General features: G+C 27.3%; 1 protein-coding gene across 2 annotated transcripts; it reads right to left on the bottom strand.

Moving 5' to 3' along the window:
• Nucleotides 1–929: 929 nt before the first annotated feature.
• On the bottom strand, nt 930–16463 carry LOC111033761. Of its 2 annotated transcripts, none has more exons than XM_022314673.1 (7): nt 16048–16463; nt 15845–15989; nt 13139–13314; nt 11700–11799; nt 10038–11339; nt 7921–8777; nt 930–1895 (listed from the first exon to the last, which is right to left on the bottom strand). In XM_022314673.1, exons 4-7 carry the CDS (start codon nt 11777–11779, stop codon nt 1876–1878), a joined length of 2259 nt encoding a protein of 752 aa, XP_022170365.1. In that variant the 5' UTR covers nt 11780–11799; nt 13139–13314; nt 15845–15989; nt 16048–16463; the 3' UTR covers nt 930–1875. The 2 variants fall into 2 exon arrangements, with proteins under 2 accessions (XP_022170365.1, XP_022170366.1); XM_022314674.1 differs by having other exon boundaries at nt 1824–1895; nt 15845–15946.
• Nucleotides 16464–23247: the final 6784 nt, after the last annotated feature.

The following is a 23247-nucleotide window of genomic DNA, read 5'->3' on the forward strand; positions in this document are numbered from 1 at the left end:
AAATGTAGCTTAATAAAAAATATTTTCTTAGTGAAATATTTGAAAAACTTAATCTTAAATTACTAGGTATCTATTTTAAATAATTTTGTTAGTAGCCTACATACTAGATATCCTTATATATAACAAGGTTAATCATAATGCTTTTTAAACAATTAAAAATTGTTTCACATAATTGTTAATGGTATGAAAATATTTCAAAATTTAATTTATGGTGGACCACAGTAAATTTGTAGATGGTAAAAGTAATATTAAACAAAAAATAATAACAAACGATAATACAATATTACTTTTCAGTATTCGTTAATGATTACTGATTAGTATTACTGTGTTAGCAATATTCAAGAGGCAGCCATATCCAAACAAAAGTGAAGTACAACATCAAATTATGACCTCCACATAGGATTACACTGAAATTTGTTGTTTTGATTGCTTAAAAATACTTACAAAAATGTATCATACAATCATGTCAATATAACTAAAATATTTTAAAAGCATGTTTATTGCAAAGTATTATGTAACTTCACAGCTTGTTAGCAATGGTTTTTAACTAATGAATGTAAGCTGATATCTTAAAAAATGCTCATTTTAACTTAATTTAGCCACCTTAACAGCACAATTCAGATAAATTGGTTACCACAAACAAAGATATTTTTGATTGGTATCGCTACAGAGAGAGAGGTTACTGAGTACAGGTACTGGGCCTCCAATGCATAAAAGCACGGACATATAATAGAGGAATGCTTATAGATGTACTAAATATATGTTTAAGAAAGGTCTGCACAGGCCATGATAAGAGTGCATATATATGCCTTCTATACATGAAATAAGGGCACTCAAATTGTGGACATGATATAAACACAAAATAAAAATTATATTATTTTCATGATTAAATTTAAAAAAACTTGTTTTTATACTATTTTAAATTTTGAATTTCTATAATACTTTTTAGTTACTTAAATGTATATTAATAAAAATAAATTATTGTGTATGTGTGTGCATGTGTGAGAGATCCATAGCAAAGTCTATGCTCTTGTGGTTTTGAAATTTGGTACATAGGTAATCTTATAACCAAGGATGAGTACTTCAAAGCCAATTTTTTTCTGTTTGTATAGAGTTTTCATTGGAAAATAAAATAGTTACTATAGTTGAGCATGATTTTAGACTGGGTCTTTATACTTCGTAAACGCACATAATTGGCTTATTCAGTACATAATACTATTTTATTAATATTTAGTTAAAACAATTGATATAAGACTTGGTACTTAAATTAACAGTGTGTATCTTGAAACTGGTCAATTAAATATTAATTACCAATTAATTTAGTTTATTGTTTCTCCTGAAAAGAAACAAAAATGAGATGTATTGTTGCTGTTATGGTAGTAATATGTAAAGTAATTAAAGTATCAACTTATTTAAAAATTGTACATACTAATTAAGGGCCCAGTGTCCAACGACCCTTTTATCTACTGGCCAATAGTTGAAGGATAAAATTCTCAAAATATGCATTTCATAAACTTAGTTTTTTTTACAAACAACCTAATAAAATTAATACAAATTAAGTATCTGTTCTTAGTAACTATTACCTGATTTTCATTTATATAAATTAAATCAGAACAATTGTTTATATAGCAATAGGTACTAAGTACCAATGTGGCAACATTTACAGGTAGACTGCATACGGAACTATAGCAGCCTGTACAATACATCCATCCAGTTTACAATAATTTATGTAAGTTACATAACAATTTAACTTAAAGCAAAATATATAGTGTTTACACCAATATAAAATAATATTTAAAGTAATAAAATATACAGTAATAAACCTGATAGATTTTCCAGTAACAATCAGAATAATTTCTGAGCCATCTGCAATAGTTACTTGGCATTTTTGAATCCTGAAATGTTTTAAATATTTCATTATTAAGAATGCGCTTTTTGATAGAAATATAGCACTATACTGGTGAACATTAATAAGCCATGATGCACAGCATACATTCAATACCTACCCACTCAGCACTCTTTATCCCCTTAATATAATACATATATAATAATCATGTGACTGTAAATGTTTTTATTTATTTTTTATATTATTGGTTACTAATATGTATCCCACCAACCAATCACCTCCCAAAACAAATGTACTTATCATATAGTATATCATACATATATATTCATACAGGATAATGACATGGATATTAGTAAAACAAATTACCCCTCCCCCCACCTTAGTTAGACTTAGGGCAGACAAACTTAAATGCAGTTGGTGTGATTAATATTTGTTTGATTTTTTGTTGCATATAAAACTTTAATTATTGAATAAAATGTTCTTTAATCAGTTTAAACAAATGTTTAACAATTCAATATGTGTTTATAAAATTCAACCAAATGGATTTACCCACCAAACTATTTTGTAATATAGTTAGGTACCAAAGATAAGTTTTATAGTATTATTAGTAGGATAGGCATCTAGTGAAGATCATATTATAATGGTATATGTTATTTTATTATACCCTAGTATAGTTGATAAAGTATATAATATATTTAATTTGATGTCAGTGTAGCAGCTTACATACAGCCATAAGAGAAATTATTTTTATGTAGGACCCTTAAATATTATGTTTTAATAGTTAACTTGGTATGATTCAAGTGGGGATTAAATAAATCATAGTTAATAAACTAGATTATTTTATAATAGTTAGTCAAATATTTGAGAACAATGCAGTGCCGTATTTCCCAGTAAACACTATAAGCTAGTGCTTAGGGCGGCAATTTCTCAAGGTAAATAATTTTTAATATTACATTTTTACTATATGTAACTAGAACTAAAATAAAATGAAACTAATTATAAAATGTTATAAGACCAATGGGATTGTGGTAATATTTGTATTTTGTGTTTTCCAATTTCATAATCGTAGAGTTGTATGTTTTTATTTTTCATCATAAAAATTTTAAGTAAAAAATATAAACTATAATTGTATGCTTTAATAACATTTTTTAGACTAGAAAAAAATTTATATTAAAAGGCAGCAAATTATTTAGTGCTTAAAGCGGCACGATGGTTAAATCTGGCACTGGAACAATGGGAGAAAATAATTTAACTAGGTTAATATTATATTAAATGAGTAACGAATGTATTGATTTTATAAAGATGTATGTTGTTTTGTGTATGTATATAATATTGATTTTTAGTGTAATTCAAAGACAAAACTGTTAATACAAGATTCCTCATCAATTTGTTTATCTTTATCAAAAAAAAAGTCTACCTGCGAGTCAAATTAAATTTTAATGAGCATTTTGAAGTTCAAATTTTTACAATATTGGATGTTTACTTGATTTCTCACGGAGTGATATTCTTTTTTGTTGTAATTCATGAAATTTTCACAGAACGTTTATATTAGCGCTATGAGTATTTTTAAATTGTAAATTGTTTGTACATTTTATGTTTACTCATAACTCGCATTAAAATAAAAATAAAATACAATTCCTATGAGATATCCTAGATAAACATCTTACCTTTAAATTGTATAAGTGATAAATGCAGTCTAATTTTTAAACTGTGGCAGATAAAAGACCTTCTAAGCGTGAAATTTACTCTGTTGCATACTTGTAAGATAGAGACAACAAAATATATCAGTGTAGTGTCCTCTTAAAGATAAGGCACAATGTTTTTTTACAAGCATTTAAAGTTAACATTTTGCCAAAATTCATCAAAATCTCAAAAAGGGAGAACTTGAAATTTTCACCAAATGTTTATACTTGATACAAATTTAAAAATATTTTAATATTTTTTGAGGCATGTATGGATATTTTAATATTTTAATGTGGATAAATATTTTTTTACTCGGTCAAAAAGTTTGAATATTTAATACAAGGTTCCTAATAAGTTGCTATTATAGATATTTTAAAATATTTACAATATACAGGCACAATTTATTATAACTAGCATTAATTAAAACTTCAAATTTTGATAAAATCAAGAAAATTTGCAATTCATTTTATAATTAAAAAATTATGAAATATTCAATTTGTATTGAAGAAAAAAAATTTATAGTTACTATAAAAAACTATCAATTTAAATATGAGATATTGTTCAAAGCTAAAATCAGATAAAAAAACAAAAATACATTAAGAGCAAAGGAAATTCATAACTCTTTGTCCAACAATTATATATTTATAAATCACAATTGAACGGCTACAAATCGCAAATTAAGGCGAGCCAAAATGACAGTTAAAGAATACTAGTTTAAATTTGTAAAGACTACATTAGATGGCGTGTACACGAGAAAAAATGATGGTGATCAACTCATGAAGATTGTCTTATTAGTTCAACTACAGAAACTGGATACTAATAATAAGCTTGATAATTATTTAAATAAGTAATTTTGAGTATTTCAAACTTAATAAAATGGATCTTTGATATATTTTTCTTTTTATGATGGTTTTTGATTTAAATATAGTACACACCATTTTGTTCTGTAATAATATTAATACAAATATCATTGACAATGTATCTGGCATAATTTTTTGAAAATACAAATTTATGATGATGAACTTATTTTATATTTTAGTACTATTTCATATTGTTTTGATTTAATTATTCGGGTTGAAACATGGCTAGATACTGATTTGAATATAGATATTGTTGGTTTAAAATGTATCATTCCTTAAAATGATTCAAATAATTTTGACTGTGGTAAGGAAACTAATAATTTAAATATAAAACATACACTAACTATAAACATCTCATCTTCTTAATAAAATCATATAATTGGCATGAATTACTAATTGATCTAAATGCGGATATCTTCTTGTTGAATGTTTTTAATAATAAAATAAATGAATTTATTGAAATCTCCACTTTGGTACTACCTATTTCAAATAATTTATTAAAAAAAACAAATAAAATAAAACCATGGATGTTTTATAGCATGCTCGTCTCAATTAGAATTAAGCAAAAATTACAGCTTAACAACTAGCACCTTTCAATGATAAATTAAAACAACATTACATAAAATTCAATATAATACAATAAACAATTTGGTTTAGCATACAAAAAGTTCACTCTTTCTAAATGAAATATATAAGAATAATTCAACACCACTGACAAAAATGAAATTTTAAATGAACTTAATAAATATTATGTAAATGTGGGTACAAATATTCATGATGATATTATTTCTAACAATTTTAATAGATTAATCTGGAATGAGCTAAACAGAAATTTTCGTAATTAATGATTCAATTTTTCTTAATCCTATTGATCCAAATGATCCAACTAAAATAATTACCTTAATAAATTAAGAATATTACAAATGTTTCTTCATTCAATAAATATGATATGATAAATCTAGTTTAAAAAAATACTGTATGCTCCATATCTATACCACTATCTATAATTTTTAATTGGTCTCTCACAGCTGGCGTCAATCCTTCTACTTTCAAAGAAACTATTATTGTCCCACTTTATAAAAAGTTTTACAGTAATGAGAGACCAACATCCCTCACATTTTTGAAAAATGCATAAAAACATTAATTAATGAAATTTTTAAATAAATGTATATTTTTTAATAACAATTAATTTGGTTTTTGTTCAAATATGTCAACATTTAGTAAAACCATATCATTTTATACACAATAATCTAGACAACAAGTATACGATTCTAGGCATATTTTTAGACTTGATATATTGTGGTATAAGAGGCAAGGCCTTACTTTTACTAAAATCATTTATTTCTAATAGACCACAGAAAGTTTGACTAAATAATAATGATTGTATAATTACTTTTTCAGTTTTTCAAGGCACAGTTCTTAGTCTTATACTATTTATAATTTATATAAATGGTCTTTTAAACATAAATTTAGATGCAGTAGACACTAATATTGTTAAGACCTAAAATTGATGAAGATTTGGTGAGATTGGCTAATAAATGCTTAGATAAAGTTAAATGTTGGTGTAACAATTATAATTTACAAATCAATTTAAATAGATCTAAATATATGATATTTAATATTAATAAGAAAATAAATAATTATTGTTCAGATCAATCTCTTTGTACTCATACATATAATTTCAAATATTTAATGTGGATAGCTTTAAACATCTTTGTATTATTTTTGATTATAGACTTAAATTTAAAGAACATTTTTAATATGTAAATAACTTAGTAAGAAAAGTTTTTTTATAAGTTAAAAATTCTTCACCATATGTTAGATAAGAATACATAATATATAAATTAGTAACTATTATATATTATATATATTAATAATATATAAAAATCGATCTATTTTTAAATTTAGTTCAATAGTGTGAGGGCGATGCTTATGGTATTCGTCTCAATGAATTATCTGTAACTAATAATTACTTAATTTCTATCCTACAAATTAAACATATAAAGAACTTAATGTTTTTGCTTAATGATCTACTTGCACGTTTTAATTTAGTCTTCATGCTTAAATTTAACCGTAATGAGTATTTAAGTATTTTATAAAACATAATTATAGCACTAGGTCAAAACAAAGATTTAACTTAGAGTTCTTATCTGTACTAGAATTCTTTGTTCCTAAAGTCCAATTTTTAACAACATTTTCTAATTGAGTGTATACGATATTCAAATTGATAATTTCAGTAATTATATGGAATTTAAAAACGTTAATAATATATTTGAAAAATAATGCATTTTATTACTTTTTAAGTATTTGCTTTTTTTTAGTTAATTTAATTTAAATTTAAATTTTACTATTTATTAATATTGTCTTAGTACATTAAAAAATGCTCTTTATTTCATTTATTGTTGATAATTATCATAACTAGACATTGAACTCATTCCGACCGTTTATTACAAGCTCTGATTTTTGGTTGGGTTTTGTTGCTCAACTTTATGTCATAAATATGCTGTATTATATTTTATCCCACAGAAAAAATAAAGACATTATTATTGTTATTATAGTGAAAGCTTAAAAATTCAATACCAGATTTTTCATAACACCATAGCTAGTTTATACAGTAACCAATTTTTTTCAGTTAACCCATTTTTTACAAAAAATATTTTAACAGATATTTTATGATCAATTTCGATAAATTTAAATATTTAAACAATTTTAATTGTTTGTTGTAATTTAAAAATATTATTTGTGGGTACTTTAAAATTTAAATATTTTATACACAATGCCATTTTATATTATGATGTTTTCAGCGAAAATTAATTTAACCTTCTCTGGCTACTGTATCATTGATAGTGAATAAATTACTTTAATATCAATACTATCATAAAATATACTTAGTAATATAAGCTGTAAGGATCTTACAGTCAAAAAAATTAATTAAACATTTGCTTATAGCAGAAAAAATTACCAGTTATGGTTACAGTCGACTTTGCCATTAGACCCCAATAAAATTAATACATTTTTAAAGCCTACATAAAATGTATAATATTATGAGGATGTCTACACTCGGCATTGGCCATTATTAGTTATTGGTTTATCATTGCACCACAAATCTGCCATGGTGAGACTGAGTAAGTAGGTCATAAATAGGTAAGTAATATTATTTTTAATAGATTTTCAATTCTATAATGGCGAGGTTTTTGAAAATCTAAAAGAGAAAATTTTTTATTTGAAAAAGAATGAAATTTTAGGGTTTTAGGGTTCTAACAAACTAGCAACTAAAATGTTCACTAATATTACTCTCGTAATTATGTTCTTTTACAAATTTACTAGGAAATAACATTTTTTCAATGTTTATAATCTTCAAAAAATAATTGTTATTTTTTGTGATTTCAAACATTCCTATTTTATCCAAGTCCCAAAAAATAAGTACCAAAATTTTTTTTTGTATTTTAATTTGCAATTTTCCTAAATATGTATTGAAACAAAACAAGTAATTATATTTATAAAGATAATCAAATATTAGTATCTACACACCGTTATTATGGTTACTTGTGCTCTTGGAAATATTTTGAACGGATAGTTCTTTTGGCATTGTGATCATTTGATTTCCATTTAATCCATGTTGTACGTTGGCAGTTATAACAGTAGAGTTTACTTTTTTGTGTATACATATATTTGTTGAAAATTTAGTAGAACAATTTCTAACTTGACAATCTTCTCCATGTTTAAGTATTGCTGTTGTAGATATATTTGTATGAAGTGGAGAGTTCTTATCAAACCTATTTTGTTCTGAGTTATAGAATATCTGTGGGATAGATGAATTTTCATTTTTAATTGAGAAGGGTATTTTTAACAAGTCATATTTTGATGGCACTGCAGTTGTGGTTTTTTCAGCTTCATGTTTTGATATTTTTTTTAAACGCTTTTTTGAAGGGCCATCACAGTTTGTATTTAGTTTTGAAGATCTTGTAATTCTTGTGCAATCAACACTAGGAGTATACATAAATTCACTTTTTATTGATCTAAGTTTTTTGCTTGAATCTTCAGATGTTTTGGACACAGCAGCTAAAGTGTTTCTCGTTTTACGCAATTTCACACGGTCAGCTATTGACAATACAGGTATGTTTGTTAAATGTGTATTAGAATAATCTTCATAACACACTTTCAATTCTTGGGATACTGAATTTTTTTTACGAGTAGAGGTATTTTGACGTTGAACAGGAACGGGTTTTTTGAACCAGTCTTTAGATTTTTCAGGAACAAGAGTTGAAGTATTTTTAGCACCACACATTTTTAACTTGTAGTTGGGCCTTGCCGTATTTGGTTTTATATTTCTTGCAGATTTTGAATGATTAATATTGGAAGTATTTATATCTTGAATTGACATTGATCTAAAGAAAAATGAAATATTCAAGTTACAACCTTTTATTTTATCAACTGTAAACTATATATTATTTAACTGAACATATTTTGCCAGCTAACATTTTAGGTTGTTATAAAAATATTTCGTTAAATTTAAAGTTATATGTAAGTTATAAAACAAGCTTAGTTCAAATTTAATGATTGTTCATATAAACATTTAAGCAGTCTTAAACTATACATATATTTCAAGCAATTAAAATCAGTATTTTATTCGTTTTGTCAAGAGTCTTTAACCTAAGAAGGCGCTAAACCCACATGTGTTTTCACCACCTTAAGAAAAAGGCATCGTACAACAACATCGTAATAACTGTTTTTCACTTGTAACTTGGACTGTAGTTCAAGCTGAGCAACCAAAATTTTTCTTACAAAAAGAGGAGAACAATTACTGTAGAACGGCGTTTTTATCATAATTTAACTAAAAAAAAAAATTATTCAAGTTTGAAAAACTCAAAAATGGTGAATTTTTAAACAATAAAAACATTTTATAAATTTGTGATATGCAAAATTAAAAACAGTCAATTTTGCTCCTTCTTAAAGTGTGAAAATGTAATTGCTTAGCTTGGACTACAGCCTGAGTTGTTCTTACATTTTGCATTCGTAAGACACTTTCTTAATTATATTTTTTTGTTATATTCAATTGTTTTTGATGAATTGAAAAAAAAATATTATTTGTAAACACAAGTATTGTGATAGATGGTATATGTATAATTAGTTAGTCATTGCATGAATTAGGCCATTCATTGTTTAATTTTAATATATTCTATTAACATTTTTGTAAAACACTGATTATTTAATCTCAAATGTATTTGTATTCATTCCAACAACAGTTTTTAAAATAATATTTTACTTTGTTAAGCTTAATACTTTGATAACAGATTGCATAAATAATTTTTTTTAAATTTAATAAATTAATAGTGTGCTAATTGTCTCTAAAAACTAATTTAGTGGCCCATGATTGGTTCATTCCATTTTAGGTAACCATTAAATCAATTAATTTTTATGCAACCTGGTATCAGTCTTTTTAATATATTTTTAACAAAATAGTAGTTTTATTGGTTTTCTCTGGTTGATCAAAGTCAACTTGATCAGATTGAATATTGTGTCACCATAGAAGATACATAATACATTTGGTTTAAAATGTGTTTTTTGTTTATAGTTCATCAACAATTAATTATATTATTGGGGCACCCAATTGAAAATAACTTATTTTACGTTAACTCACTTATTACCTAGTATTTTCAACTGTAGTAAATCCACTGGTACTTGGTTGGACCATTCCATGACTACCATTTATATTTTTTTTCGTATATTTGTTCACCAATGCGATTAAATTTTCAAGTTTAGTATCACTTAATGAATAAGAATTTTGACGTACTTTATTTGATGCCTCTTCTAACAACCCTTCTAATTTATCGACATCTGTAGCATTTACAATAGCATCAGTTACTGAATCAAAAGAAGTAATTTTAAGTACTGCCGGTATAAACAACAACTTCCAACACTCAATTATATTGGGATCTGTATGAGAGCCTTCTCCGATTAATTCTGATATTTTATAATAGCACGTACAAAATGTATCGGATTCCAAAATTTTTTGGATTTTATTATGATCAGCATTTTTTTCTTTTGTAACTTCCCATTGTAATTTTTTAAGTTTTGTCAATAAAACATTACTTTTCTGAAATATATTATTACCTAACATCTTAAGACCAACGAATAAGCTTAAAATAATCATTAAAAACCCATGTTCAAAGTCAGAATCGTCAAAAATAGATGTTAAATCAATAATATTTGTTAGTAGCATTTTGTCAAGTTTTTCAAAATAATTTATGTACAGAACTGCTAGCTTATGAACATTCTGAGCCATAACATGTTTGTCTTTCCAACTTAATATCAAGTTTACTCGTGATATACAATGCATATTGGTTAACATGTTCATAAATATTATGTTGTTATTAATAACCAAAGTATCTTGTACATTTTTATTGAAATATTTTTTATGTAATTTTTCAAAACAAAGCATTGTAAGTTTCTTAGTCCCCAGTGATGGAAAAACAAAAGTTGAATTAGTTTGTGAAACATCTGATTTTTCTGTACCAAAATAGTTCATTTTAGTAAATTTGGCATTTATTGTATTTACATTACGTACTTTGATTTTACCAATTAATGAGCTACTCTGTTTTACTGAATCCTTGAAGTCTTTGGTTTTTTCTTTCTTATCATGGTTTATTATTATATAGTTTTGATTATTTAAAGGCCCAACATCATTTTTTGTGTTCAATCCATCAGGTAGTGTGTTGAGATGAGAATTTTCTAATGGCTGTAGTTTTGAATATTTAAGTTTCGATTTAAATGTATCCCCATTTTTTGACAGTATCAACTTTGGGATTTCCAACTCAGTATCTTCAGTTTTTAAATTCTTTCGGTTAGGTTCTTCATTAGTAAACTCATCTGTTTCTTCAGTTTCTAATTTCATTCGTTTAAGTACTCCATTTGTTTTGTTCTGTTCATTTTCCATCCGTATAGGAATCCTAAAATATGAATAATATTTTATTATGTTTCTAAAATTATTATAAAATATGTGAACTCATTAATTTAACTACTTATCAATTGACATTAAATAATGTGTTATACATTAACAAATTATAAGTTAATTATAAAAGATATATTTAATTTATTATTATTATAATGATATAATAATATAAATATTATATATTATTATTATAATCAGTTGTAGGTAATAATAGATATTTAAATATTTATGAATCTATCATATGTTTTGATTCAAAGTTTAATTATAAAAAAAAAAACTTTATATTGTGTCAAGTATTATAGTATTAATTGGCATTATAATAGTAATAATAAAAACAATAATAATTTATTATACATACGGAATTTTTTCTAACAGTACATATGGTTCATAACTAGTAAAGGAATCCACCATTGATCTCATTGATTCAACCGACTTCATGTTTATTTTGTTAATATCACCTATAAAAAGGAAATGAGTTACATCATATAAACAAAATTTACTAGAAAGACCAAAATGAATTTTAGTAAATTATAAATTAAATAAAGAGGTTTAGGTAATCTAATTTTTTTAATTTTTTTATACATAAATCAATAAAATAATTTAAAATAATTTTGAACCACAAATTATAATTTAAAAAAATTATAATTAACTTTCAAATATACATATTTAAATAAAAACCCTTCTATTCCTAATCAGTTATCACATAATTTTGTAGTTCCTATTGGTGTTCTAATCCAGGGCAATTATTATTTTAAGTTTTCCCAAATCCTAAATGATAACTATTTTGTTTTCTCATTGCAAGTATAATGTATGTGTATTGTGGTACTGGGCCAATATCCGTTAAATAACAAAGTAATTAAATAAATATTTAATTCAACTTTATATGTTTTGACCATTATTCATAGTACATACACAAGGTGATTTACCAAGCATGCTAATTTAATTTTTTCTTCAACAATCAAGTACATCTGATTTTTGGAATTTTTAAATGTACTTAAATACCATTTTTTCAAATTTGTAGTACTTAAAGAATGTTCTGTGGAGATATAAACGTCTGTTTTTCAAATGAAAACTTCCCTTTTCAGTTGTAAATTAATTAGCGGATAATGTTTCTCAAATTATTGACAAATCTGAATCAAAATTTAAATAAATAGTTTTTGGGTTAATTAACTTTGTTTACTAAAGATAGTAGCTCCATAATAATGGGTTTGGATGATACGGGGGCTAAAGCGATTTGAAATATTCAGTAACTAATACTAATCAATCATCATCTATAATTTGCGAAAATGGGGTTCAAATATAATAAAACTAGATCCAATATTATATCTATTTTATATTTTTATAGACTTGGTATAAATATTTTAATAACTAAAAATTACTCAGAAGAATTTTGAATGAGTACATAAAAAATTTAAAATTAATAATTTACAGTAAAAAAGAGTGTTCTCATTTGAAAAACAGAGGCTTGTATCGCCACAGGACACTCCTTAAGATAGTATAATCAAATCTTAAGAATTTGAAAGTATATTTAAGAATCCTAAGAATCAGAATTTAAATAAATACATTAATAAAGAAATTATTTGAAAAAATGGGGATAATTGTGTTTGGTGAATCATTCTATATAATATAAATATAAACAAATAGGCAATTCAAATTAATGAAATACTTTCACTCAAAATAAACACCTATTAACTATGCTTGTAGCCTAAAGTTAAAAAATATTTTATACACTCACAACTTGCTTAAAAATTAAAATAGTTCAAAAACTCTATATGTAAACACAGATAATGTTCTTACCTTAAAGTTTGATAATAGATCAATTTACTCTATTATATTAAAGGTTACTACACAAAATTGAAACGGCTGAACACAAATTTGGTATGTCATACTATTATAATAGGAAGATGCACATACAGTTGTGATGTATTTTCAAGTCTTAATGGAGGAATGCTCAGAATTTTTGCTTGAAAATCCTAGACATAAATTTTGATTATTACACAAAAATGTTATAACCAAAGAATATTTAAATAATCAAACAAAATAAAAGATAGAAATACATGATAAATATCTGTATATAAAATTAAAATCAATAAATATAAAAATAAGATGAAATGAATTATGTTCCCAACACAGTGACCAATACAATTTAAAAATTAAGTCTAAATAAATTTAGTAATAAGTGACATATGACACTTATTGCTGGTTCTATTCTTATGTCAATGGCATCTCATGTAGTACAACTTTTGACTTATCACTTATGATTCATTAGCAAAAATAAATCCTTAGAACAGACTGTCTTAAACTTATCATAACAAATAAATAATATAACTCATTATAGTATTATTTTATTTGCTGCGATATCTGTCATACAGTTTGCTGTAAGTATTTAATTTGGATAGTCATAAGTCATAACTGTATGTTCTACTTAAATTTAAAACAATAACAAAATATAACTTGAATATTAATAATTGTTTAATTTATCTGGATAGTTAATTAATTAATAATTTCTAATAAGCCCTATGGGCTAGGCATGACTGTATAAGAAGTATCTGCTGTAATCATGGCCAAATACATTTTATACAGTTAGTAGATACCATTACTATAATATCATTATAACTTATCACTAATAGATACTTGATGAGAAATACCTACATACTATTTGGTTAAAATTAGACTAACTAATGTTGCTAACTATTTGTATAATGATGAATGCCTTAACTATTAGCAAATATTAGATTTATAGTTTATATCTACTTATCAACTTGTAACCATACGGGGTTTTAAGGTTTCAGCCACCACTTAAAGTAAGTTTATAGTTATAGAATGGATCAAGTAAATACCAAAATGTTATAATTTATAAGCTACCTACAAAATTTACTTACTGCCAAACTTGAAAATTTGATAAGTTTGATTTTTAAGTGATAATGGTGGCATATACTTCTACTACCATAGAACATAAACACAAACGACAATCAATAAATTGGCAAGGCTTAGCTGGTTTAAAATTATCCCACATTAGAATAATAAACCATGTTAATGATCAACGAACATCCTGGTACGTTTTTTTTGACACTGGTTTCGCCTAGCAAATTTATAGGATACGTGTACAGTGTACATTACTATAATACATAAAAATAATTCTATTGTGTCTAAGCCACAATAATATTTGCCGCCTGTTTACTATCAACTATTGTAAAATAAAATATTATATTGGTAAAAAGAATAATATTTTACATAACATTAAATAAACATAAAATAAATTGATTCTTGGTTTAACCAAGAATAGTTACAAATTATTAATTCAATTCGAAATATGGTGAAATTGAAAATAGGTAAAAATTATTTATGCATAGAAATAAAGTTATTCAAACATAGTCCAGATATTTCAAATGGTACTTCAGTTCAAACAATTCATGAAGGGTTAAATTGATTATAAATCACAATTGGTATTTTTCCTAACTTCTCTAATACTTGACAATACTCGTTACATGTTGCAGTTGTGGACATCGTTTCTTAAAATTTAAAATTGTTATAAGTTAACTTTGAACAACAATGACTCAAACCAGATTAGATTTACTTATTTCGTTACTTATTAAACTAGAGAAAACAAACACAGTGAAGACTGTGTGAATGATATTATCAAGGAGTTACTATTTACGATACAACACATCAAATGATTTTATAATATAGTAGGCACCTATAATTTGTCTGTTCAATTTTTAATGTTAAGTAAAAAAGTTGTATGCATGTTAGAATTTTAGAAGCAATTATTTTTGTATTGAATTGGCATTTTGCTTATGATTTATCAGTAGAACAATATTATGAAATTAGTATGTATGTACACATATTTTCAATTTGTACTTGTGTATAGGAATTTCACTATTGAATTAACTATGCTGCACTTGAGGTTGATTTCTAGAAATGTCCATGCTTGGTACATGTTCACTATGCTTTGTTAATCTAAAACCATAATGGAAAACACAGTCATTTACTTCTTTACTAAAGCTTTTTTCAAACAATCTATTTCTCTTGGAAATTCAAACGTATTGAGTTATATCACAGTTATTTATGAAAATAATAAGAACTTGTACTGTTAAGTATGACAGCCAATAATTGGTTTATAGCTGAAGATATAGTATTTCCGTACTGGACAATGCGGAATTAAAATCATCAAACCCACTGCTTTTTCGTTCTATTCAATATAATAGTAATTGCAGGGTATCACAGGTAGTCATTAAATATGGAATTACATTTATAATTTATGAATCTTTTAGGTCGTTTACTTTTTGTGTGTAAACCTACTGTGACAAAAACACAGAAAGTCATTGGCAGTCGGCACAATTGAAAATCGACAATATATAGTTTGGAAATGCAAATGAAAAACCACTAGCAGACAAATGGACGCTAACATTATTAACTATTATTAACTACCTAATGATTAATGGATAAGAATAATTATTCACGGATAAAAATACCAATAAATTATAATAATGATTAAGTTACCTATAAGGTAAAATGTAAATTATTTTCTGGTTGAGATCACGAGACGAATCATGTATTCACCTAGTTGTCTTCCTTTCTGTTGAATTCCTTGACTCAGGACATCTGCGGAGAGGAAAATCGTCAATAATCTGTAATAGTCTGGCGACTACAAACAGAAGCCGTCATTAGATAAGTAGACGTAATCACAGTGATAATATTATTACATCATTGCCCATTTTGTGAATACTTGGAGACGAAACACAGTTTCTGGAAGGCGTTGCCGTGTATGGTAGTATTTGTAGTATTGCTTTGCGTAGGGCAAAGTAGACAAGTAGAGAGACGCGAGAATGAGCGGCAAAAGCGCATCCTATAAACGTGGGATTACGGATGACGGATGACGGAAGCAGAAATACTGAGCATTGAAAACCGACTATGGACTGCTGGCCACCACGAGCAAACACCTGGGACGTTACGCAGTTGACTCCGATGAACGCTGCTGCCGTTCACGAGCAGACACCTAGGACGCTACGCAGTTGGCTTCGATAAACGCTGCTTCCTTTCCCGGGCACCCGTCGCGCGTCGTACGGACACAACTCGGTTTACAGTTTACACTCTACAGCAGTAGCTGCTGCTGCTTGTGCGCCGTTGCGATAATTCAGAATGTGACGTCATTCCGACGTTGCCAGATCTTGTTTTTAGGTTTTTGTCTCTCCGCCCTATGCTTCGGGTCGTCACATTTCCCCTCTTCAACGACAATTACTTTCATCACCCAAGCCGACTAAAATCCGCACATTATTGATTTTTTCGTCAACTGCCTGCGCGCGCCGCCGTGTGCGACAACCTTCGTAGTGTTCGGAGGGAGTTGATCGTCGGGTCCCAGTGATAATAATTTGTGGAATGGGGGACGTACTACTTTTTTATACGTCTTACCTTTTTACTGTTATTATACAGTAACAGTATACTAGTTGGTAGTTATTATTATTATTATTATTATTATTTATTATAATGATCGTCCGTCGTAGTCGTCACTATTATTAATAATGACATAAACTGTTTGGACGCATAGTTTATATATTTTATAATATATTTTTTTATATATTTCGTATTTTTTTTTACATAGTTGACGCCATATTTTATCACGCCTTGTGCTACGTGACTCGGGCAATGCGGTGAAAAACGGAACAGCTTGTATTTCGTCGCTCGTTCTAGCGATACAGCATAGTCAGAGTAGAATTCGCTCGCTTTCGCCGCGTTCACCTAGTTCACGTAGATCATAGCGCTATGGTCACATTGCTAGGAATAGTTACCGCTTCTAGTCCATTTACCATATTTCACGTTTTCTAATAATTTCGACGACCGAACGTAAAAAAACAAATACCGCTAATGCATGACAGGTGAATTTGAACTCTAAATATAATATTAATAATATTTAGAGTTTACCTAGGTTATAAATTATGATTGTTGGCAAGATTTAATAAGGTATATTGGCTTGTACCTATATCGCGTTGGTAATTGTATATGGGTACTAGATAGTAGACACTATCTAGTAGTTGGTACTTCATTAATCATTACACTAGGCACCTAGTACCTACTTACTTAATAAAATCGAGCACTCGGTCATGCACTCGTTTTGCTGCCAATATTGACCGAGTTAGTATCTACCCGCATTCTATTCGGTGGGGGTAATAGTTGCCCTCACCACCGAGACTTAATGTACTACTACTCGGCACTCTACTCGACGCTCGGCTGACAGACGATGCTCAAAGTACAGCGCATCTTAGTAGGGGGAGTACCACTCCCGCTAGTGTATCGAAACGGTTTCTATTCGCTCGCCTATCAACTAGGCCGATTCTGTACTTTCTGTTTAGGTTGGTGTAGTACTAGGCCAAATGCTCATCCCGGGTAAACTAGGTTTTAGTTATTTAAAGATTTACATCTCATGTTCAGTAGGTTCAGCTCGTTACTGATTCACGGTTCACCGAATTCAAACATTTAAAAAAACAGGTAATTTTAAATGCGATTACTATAAATATGCATTATAACAATCTATAACATACTTTATACAATACGTTTGTTTATTTTGTTTTTAAATTTTATTTAAGAGAATTCTATACCAAACATTTTTAAGGAATTCGAAATAGGCAATTTTCAAATTGTATGCATGTGAGAGTCTAGTAAATGTGTGAGTAGAAAGTGATAATTTGTGTGTATAACAGTGTAAATAAAATAGCGGAGCGCTCTCGCAAGTGCACGTACAAGTCTCCACCACTTTGCGAGTGAACGGCAAACAACGAATGCTCATTTGTATGAGCCTTTTATCAATCCTACCGATTGAAATCATTTTACGATAAGACTTCTGAAAACTGATTTGAATTCTTTAATATGTCTACTCGAGATCTACCAGGCCACATTTTAAAATATTTAATTTAGTTTTCGAATAATTAACATTTTAAAGTTCTTACATTTTAAAACAAAATGTATAGGAGTGTAGGAATAACATTTTATCTCAAGTAGACATATTAAACAATTCAAATCAGTTTTTAAAAGTCTTGTAGCGTTATCAGGTTCATCTTTATGTTTGACTAAAGGTTGGTACATTTTGGTTTAAATAATAATAATTTGCAATCCTCTTAAGACTACCCATGCATTTGTTGTCTCCATCTTATTACATACGTACGAACATTTTCCTTCGCTAATTTCAATAGTTTAGATATTAAAGTGAATTGACTTATTATCATAGTTTTAGGTAAGAACATTATCTATGCTTAAGCGTCGGTTAATTTTTGGATATTTTAATTTGCAAACGAGATGTGAGTATTTTAGATTTGTGTTATTTCTCATACTCGTATCTTAGTTGAAAATGAAAATATCGAAATTCCACCGATGCTTAAGGGGGCTGGAGTGTAATACATTCTAAGGAGTAAAAACTAGGCATTTTATATTGCAGTACATTTGGACCATGTCAATGTGTTGGAAGTAAATGAACATTAGTGTGTGTAATTCGTAATAATGTATTCTCCGAACTACACTATCGTCTATTCGTCTAAAAACCGGTTTGATATTTTGGCCGCTGTCATTAAACATGCTGCAATTTCCCCGAATCTACAATATTACTAATGACGATAGTAATATTATTATTGTTTATTATTATTTATACCCAATTAAATGGAAATAAATAATAATCAATACTTCTTGGTTAATTAATTCATAGCTAGATAACAATACTACAATTCTAATAGTATAACTACCCGGCTACCATAATATGCCGCACACATATTTCCTCCACATATATTAAAGTGGCGGTAATTTTAGCCAGACACAGTTTACAGGTACTGCGATGACACATCCACAAGACAATAGCATTTGCATTCGACAATATGAATATGGGTTAGTGGTACAAAAATGATGACTTTGTTTTTATAATTTTGAATAATTTAATAATAGTTGGTTAGGTTATAATAGTTTTACATGGATAACATCATAATTCATAACAAATGTATATTGTATACCGTAATCCGTTTATTTTTAATTCGTCATTAATATTTCTTCTTTTATCAAACTCGGCAAAAGATGTTCCAAATAAAAAAGTTCCAGTTTAGGTTTCATACTATTTGTGTCTGTACGACTGTACTACATTACGTCTTTACGTGTACGAAAGGAATAAATCTCATATTTTAATATTTATAAGTAGTTCTAAACTATTTTAGAAAAATATCAATATTTTGAGTGTCTAGACAAACATTTTTAACTATTCCTGTATAATGTATAATATAATTGAATACCTAAGCATAATAAATATAATATCTCTAAAATATAAAACCTGCTATTACCTAAACCTTTAAATATAATAATATATTCTGTACATATTATTATAATACTAATAATCATTAACTAGTTGTGTACGATTCCCGGAATAATACCGATTACGTATTTACGTTGTATATGCGCGTCATAGTGAAGCTGGAAATGTGCGTCTGTAATGTTACCTAAGCGCATGCACTTGTCAATCACATATTACGCTAAAAAATGACAAAGATATTTTTTTCAAAAAAATAGTGCCAGTGACTTCAATCGTTACTCATAGTAGGATGTTCCGATTTCAATTTTGAAAGGAGATTTGAATTCTCCTCTAATTTACTATGCTTTGACCGTCGTACATTTTTCATATTCTATATAACTCTAAATTAATTTGAACTATGAATATGATGTATTTTTGCTCTTTTTGTTAGTAAATTTCAAAGTAATAAAATATAAAAATCAGAAAAATGAAAATTTCAAAGCATAGATAATTTAGTTACGAATACAAAACCATGTTATAAATTAAAATTGGAACATTATATTGGGCGTAGTGATTGAAGTCGTGAGCTATGTTTTTGACCGAAAATGAAACATGCTCCAGCGCCCTTAACCATAGATAATGTTCTTACCGAAAAGTTTGATAATACTTAAATTCACTATAATATCCAAACTAACGGCACAATATTCAAACTAGTGAACGAAAGTTTGCAATGTCGTAAGTTGGTAAGACGGTGACAATAAATGGGTAGTATCATCTTAAGAGAATTTGATACTAACCGTTTTTAAGGAGTTCAATATAGACAATTTTCCATGTGCGCTTAATAAGTGGTCATTAGTGTGAGTGACTGTGTAAAAGAAATAGCAGAGCGCCCCTGCACATGCAGCAAGGTCGTGTCAATAACACACCACACGAATATCGATTATTTTGGTTTTTTTTTCGGTAAAAATTGTCAATCTATTGCTTATCATATAAACTAACCTATTTATCCGATAAAATGTCTGAAAACATATTTTAATTCGTCATAGAATTTTCAAATTTTCTTGAAAACGACTTTCTTACATTTTTAAATTCATTTTTCCACTTAAATATTATTAATATTAAAAAATTCTTAATATTCAAAATTAAAAATTTAATTTCGAAGGATTAAGAAGCTTAATTTAAAAAATCAGAAAACCACTTTCAAGTAAGGTATATGAAAATCGCAAAAAAGTTTTCAAAAGGTTTATTTCATGATTAGAATCGACGGTACAATTTGCATAAAATATGTCTATTTTGGTAGAAAACATAGACATGATAGAATTAAATTAAATGATATCATTAAAATTGACTATTACATTGGTATATTAGTTGTAAGTGTATTTAATTTTAATTTAATTACAGGTTTTAATTATTGTTAGGTAGTTTAACAGAACTTATGTGTAATCTGTCATAAATGGTGAAAAGAAAGGTAAATTAATGCGTAATCAGCAACTAGTCCAAAACCCGATATAGGTAATCTGCAATATTATGTGGGTATGCACTATGTATACAAATTACAACATTGGGAAAATTATGATAAGTACCAACATGAGTCAAATTTTTATAAGGACTATTTATATAAGTGTATATACTTTTACAGAAAATATTGATATGGTAAATAAAAAGGCTGAAAATAAACACGGAAGTCGCTGCATCCTTTGCTATTTTTCAAAAATAAGTACTTTCGGCCCGGTAAATATATTATGGGGATGTCAGGTCAATATTTGTTTTCTCTCTCAGACTCACCCATTACGGCCATAACATATGTTAGAGTATATGTAAAAATCACCTTTAAATAACATTATAGATAAGGGTGGCCAGATTCAATTTTAAGAAATCCGGAAAAATTTTTTTTAATAAATGGGAAATCATTGCGCAATTTTTCTTTAAAATGACAAAGTCTTTTAGGCAGCATAGTCACTACGAAAAATAATGACCTATATAAAAATACGACACTATTAAGTATTTCGCACTAGCATACGACTTGTATAGTCAGCAAATTACTATATAAACTTTAAACTATCCATTCTGTTAAATACATATCAATAATATTATTTTTAGTAATCATAGTACTGAAAATTCCCGATTGAAAATTAATGTGGTTAAATTTAGAAAGTGATTATAACTGTGATTGTCGTACATTCCGACGACCGTTCTAGAAATAATTAGGATTTGTTAAAAATAAAATCGATAACGGAGAAAGTAAAATAATAAAATTATAAAATGATTTTAAGTTCGGGGAAATTATTCATAAGTCCAAAACCGGGACAAATCGGTGTCCCGAGGCCTTTGTCGGGACGAAGGGACATGGATTCCTAAACCGGTAACGTCCCGGGAAATCTGGGTCGAATGGCCACCGCATGATAAATTAAGGGCCTGGATTTTTATGCAAATTTATATTCTTCTACATTAGACTTACAATAATTCTGATTAAATATCTTGACGTTTCGTAATACGTAGATTCTGCTGTTAATTTTTTTTTGCAAATTTTTCAATATTTGCATCAAAATGCATAATTATTGCATATTTCTGGATAATTATATAAAATGAACATATTTAATAAATACTTAATAAAATATTTTAAATTTTACTCAAAGTTTGATATACGAGTATATGATACAGTGATCGCTGACATTCCTGGCAAATATAATTCGACCGAATAAAATAAAATATTCTATGTTGTCATCAGATTTATCTCAAATGACTCAAATGACTATACAAAATGAGCAATAATTATTTAGTGATAACTCGATCAAAAATGAACTTTCGATAATTATATTAAATTTTCAACGCATAACAGCACCATCACGTGTCTAGAAAAATCGGGTGTTTATATTTGAAAAATTCTGGAATTGGTTCAAAATATTGAAATTAAATTGCGAAGGAGGATGAGGTATTGCATAAATTTGCTTAAGTTAAACTACCGGAAGTATTTTAAAAAAATCACGAATTATCACAAATAAAAAAAATGTCTGGAATTATGAGAGAAATAAGAAACGATGATGAAGACCTGGCAAAGTTGTCACCAGAAAATATTTTTTGTTTTAAATACTCACCCATTGTGGCAGCAAACGTGGATTGAAGTTTTTATAATTTAAAAGCACATTTTTTTACAGCATGTTGATACTCGTTCAATAATTAGTACACATTTTTATGCTATGTACAAATTTTAAGTACTGATATTTAAATTGTATTTTTCTTCACTTATACTATTATTTTTAATTTTTTTTAATGCTTGGTTTTTTTTCATGCAATACATTTTTTTGTATATTTTTTAATTTTTGAGTGCATAAATATGTGCATATTTGACAATAATTTTTACATAAAAATCCGAGCACTAATTATAATATTTTTGAGGTTATGATTTATCGGTTTTATATTTTATGATTATTTGATTTCGTTTCGACTTTCAGAATAAAAAAATATTGTAAATTTAAATGATGCTTTAATTGTTTTGGGATACTATTTAGAAAAACCGATATGTCATTCTCTAAAATATTATTCTCTATCAATTTTGCAATGGGTAATTTTATTCTAAGATTATTCAAAAACATAAATGTGTTTTGTCTATGTTCCACGTAGGCCAGAGAGAGAAAACAAACAGTAG

The sequence above is a fragment of the Myzus persicae genome, unplaced genomic scaffold (genome assembly GCF_001856785.1).
Source record: "Myzus persicae strain clone G006 unplaced genomic scaffold, MPER_G0061.0, whole genome shotgun sequence".
Classification (NCBI taxonomy): Eukaryota; Metazoa; Arthropoda; class Insecta; order Hemiptera; family Aphididae; genus Myzus; species Myzus persicae.

What these genes read in the sequence shown, in the direction of transcription:
- LOC111033761 (XM_022314673.1), bottom strand. Translation starts at nt 11,779, where the DNA reads ATGAAGTCGGTTGAATCAATGAGATCAATGGTGGATTCCTTTACTAGT. An exon ending in ACTACAGTTGAAAATACTAG is followed by an intron (nt 8,778 to 10,037) that starts GTAATAAGTGAG and finishes ATTTTTCTTTAG; the next exon opens with ATCAATGTCAATTCAAGATA. An exon ending in CACAAGTAACCATAATAACG is followed by an intron (nt 1,896 to 7,920) that starts GTGTGTAGATAC and finishes AAAACATTTCAG; the next exon opens with GATTCAAAAATGCCAAGTAA.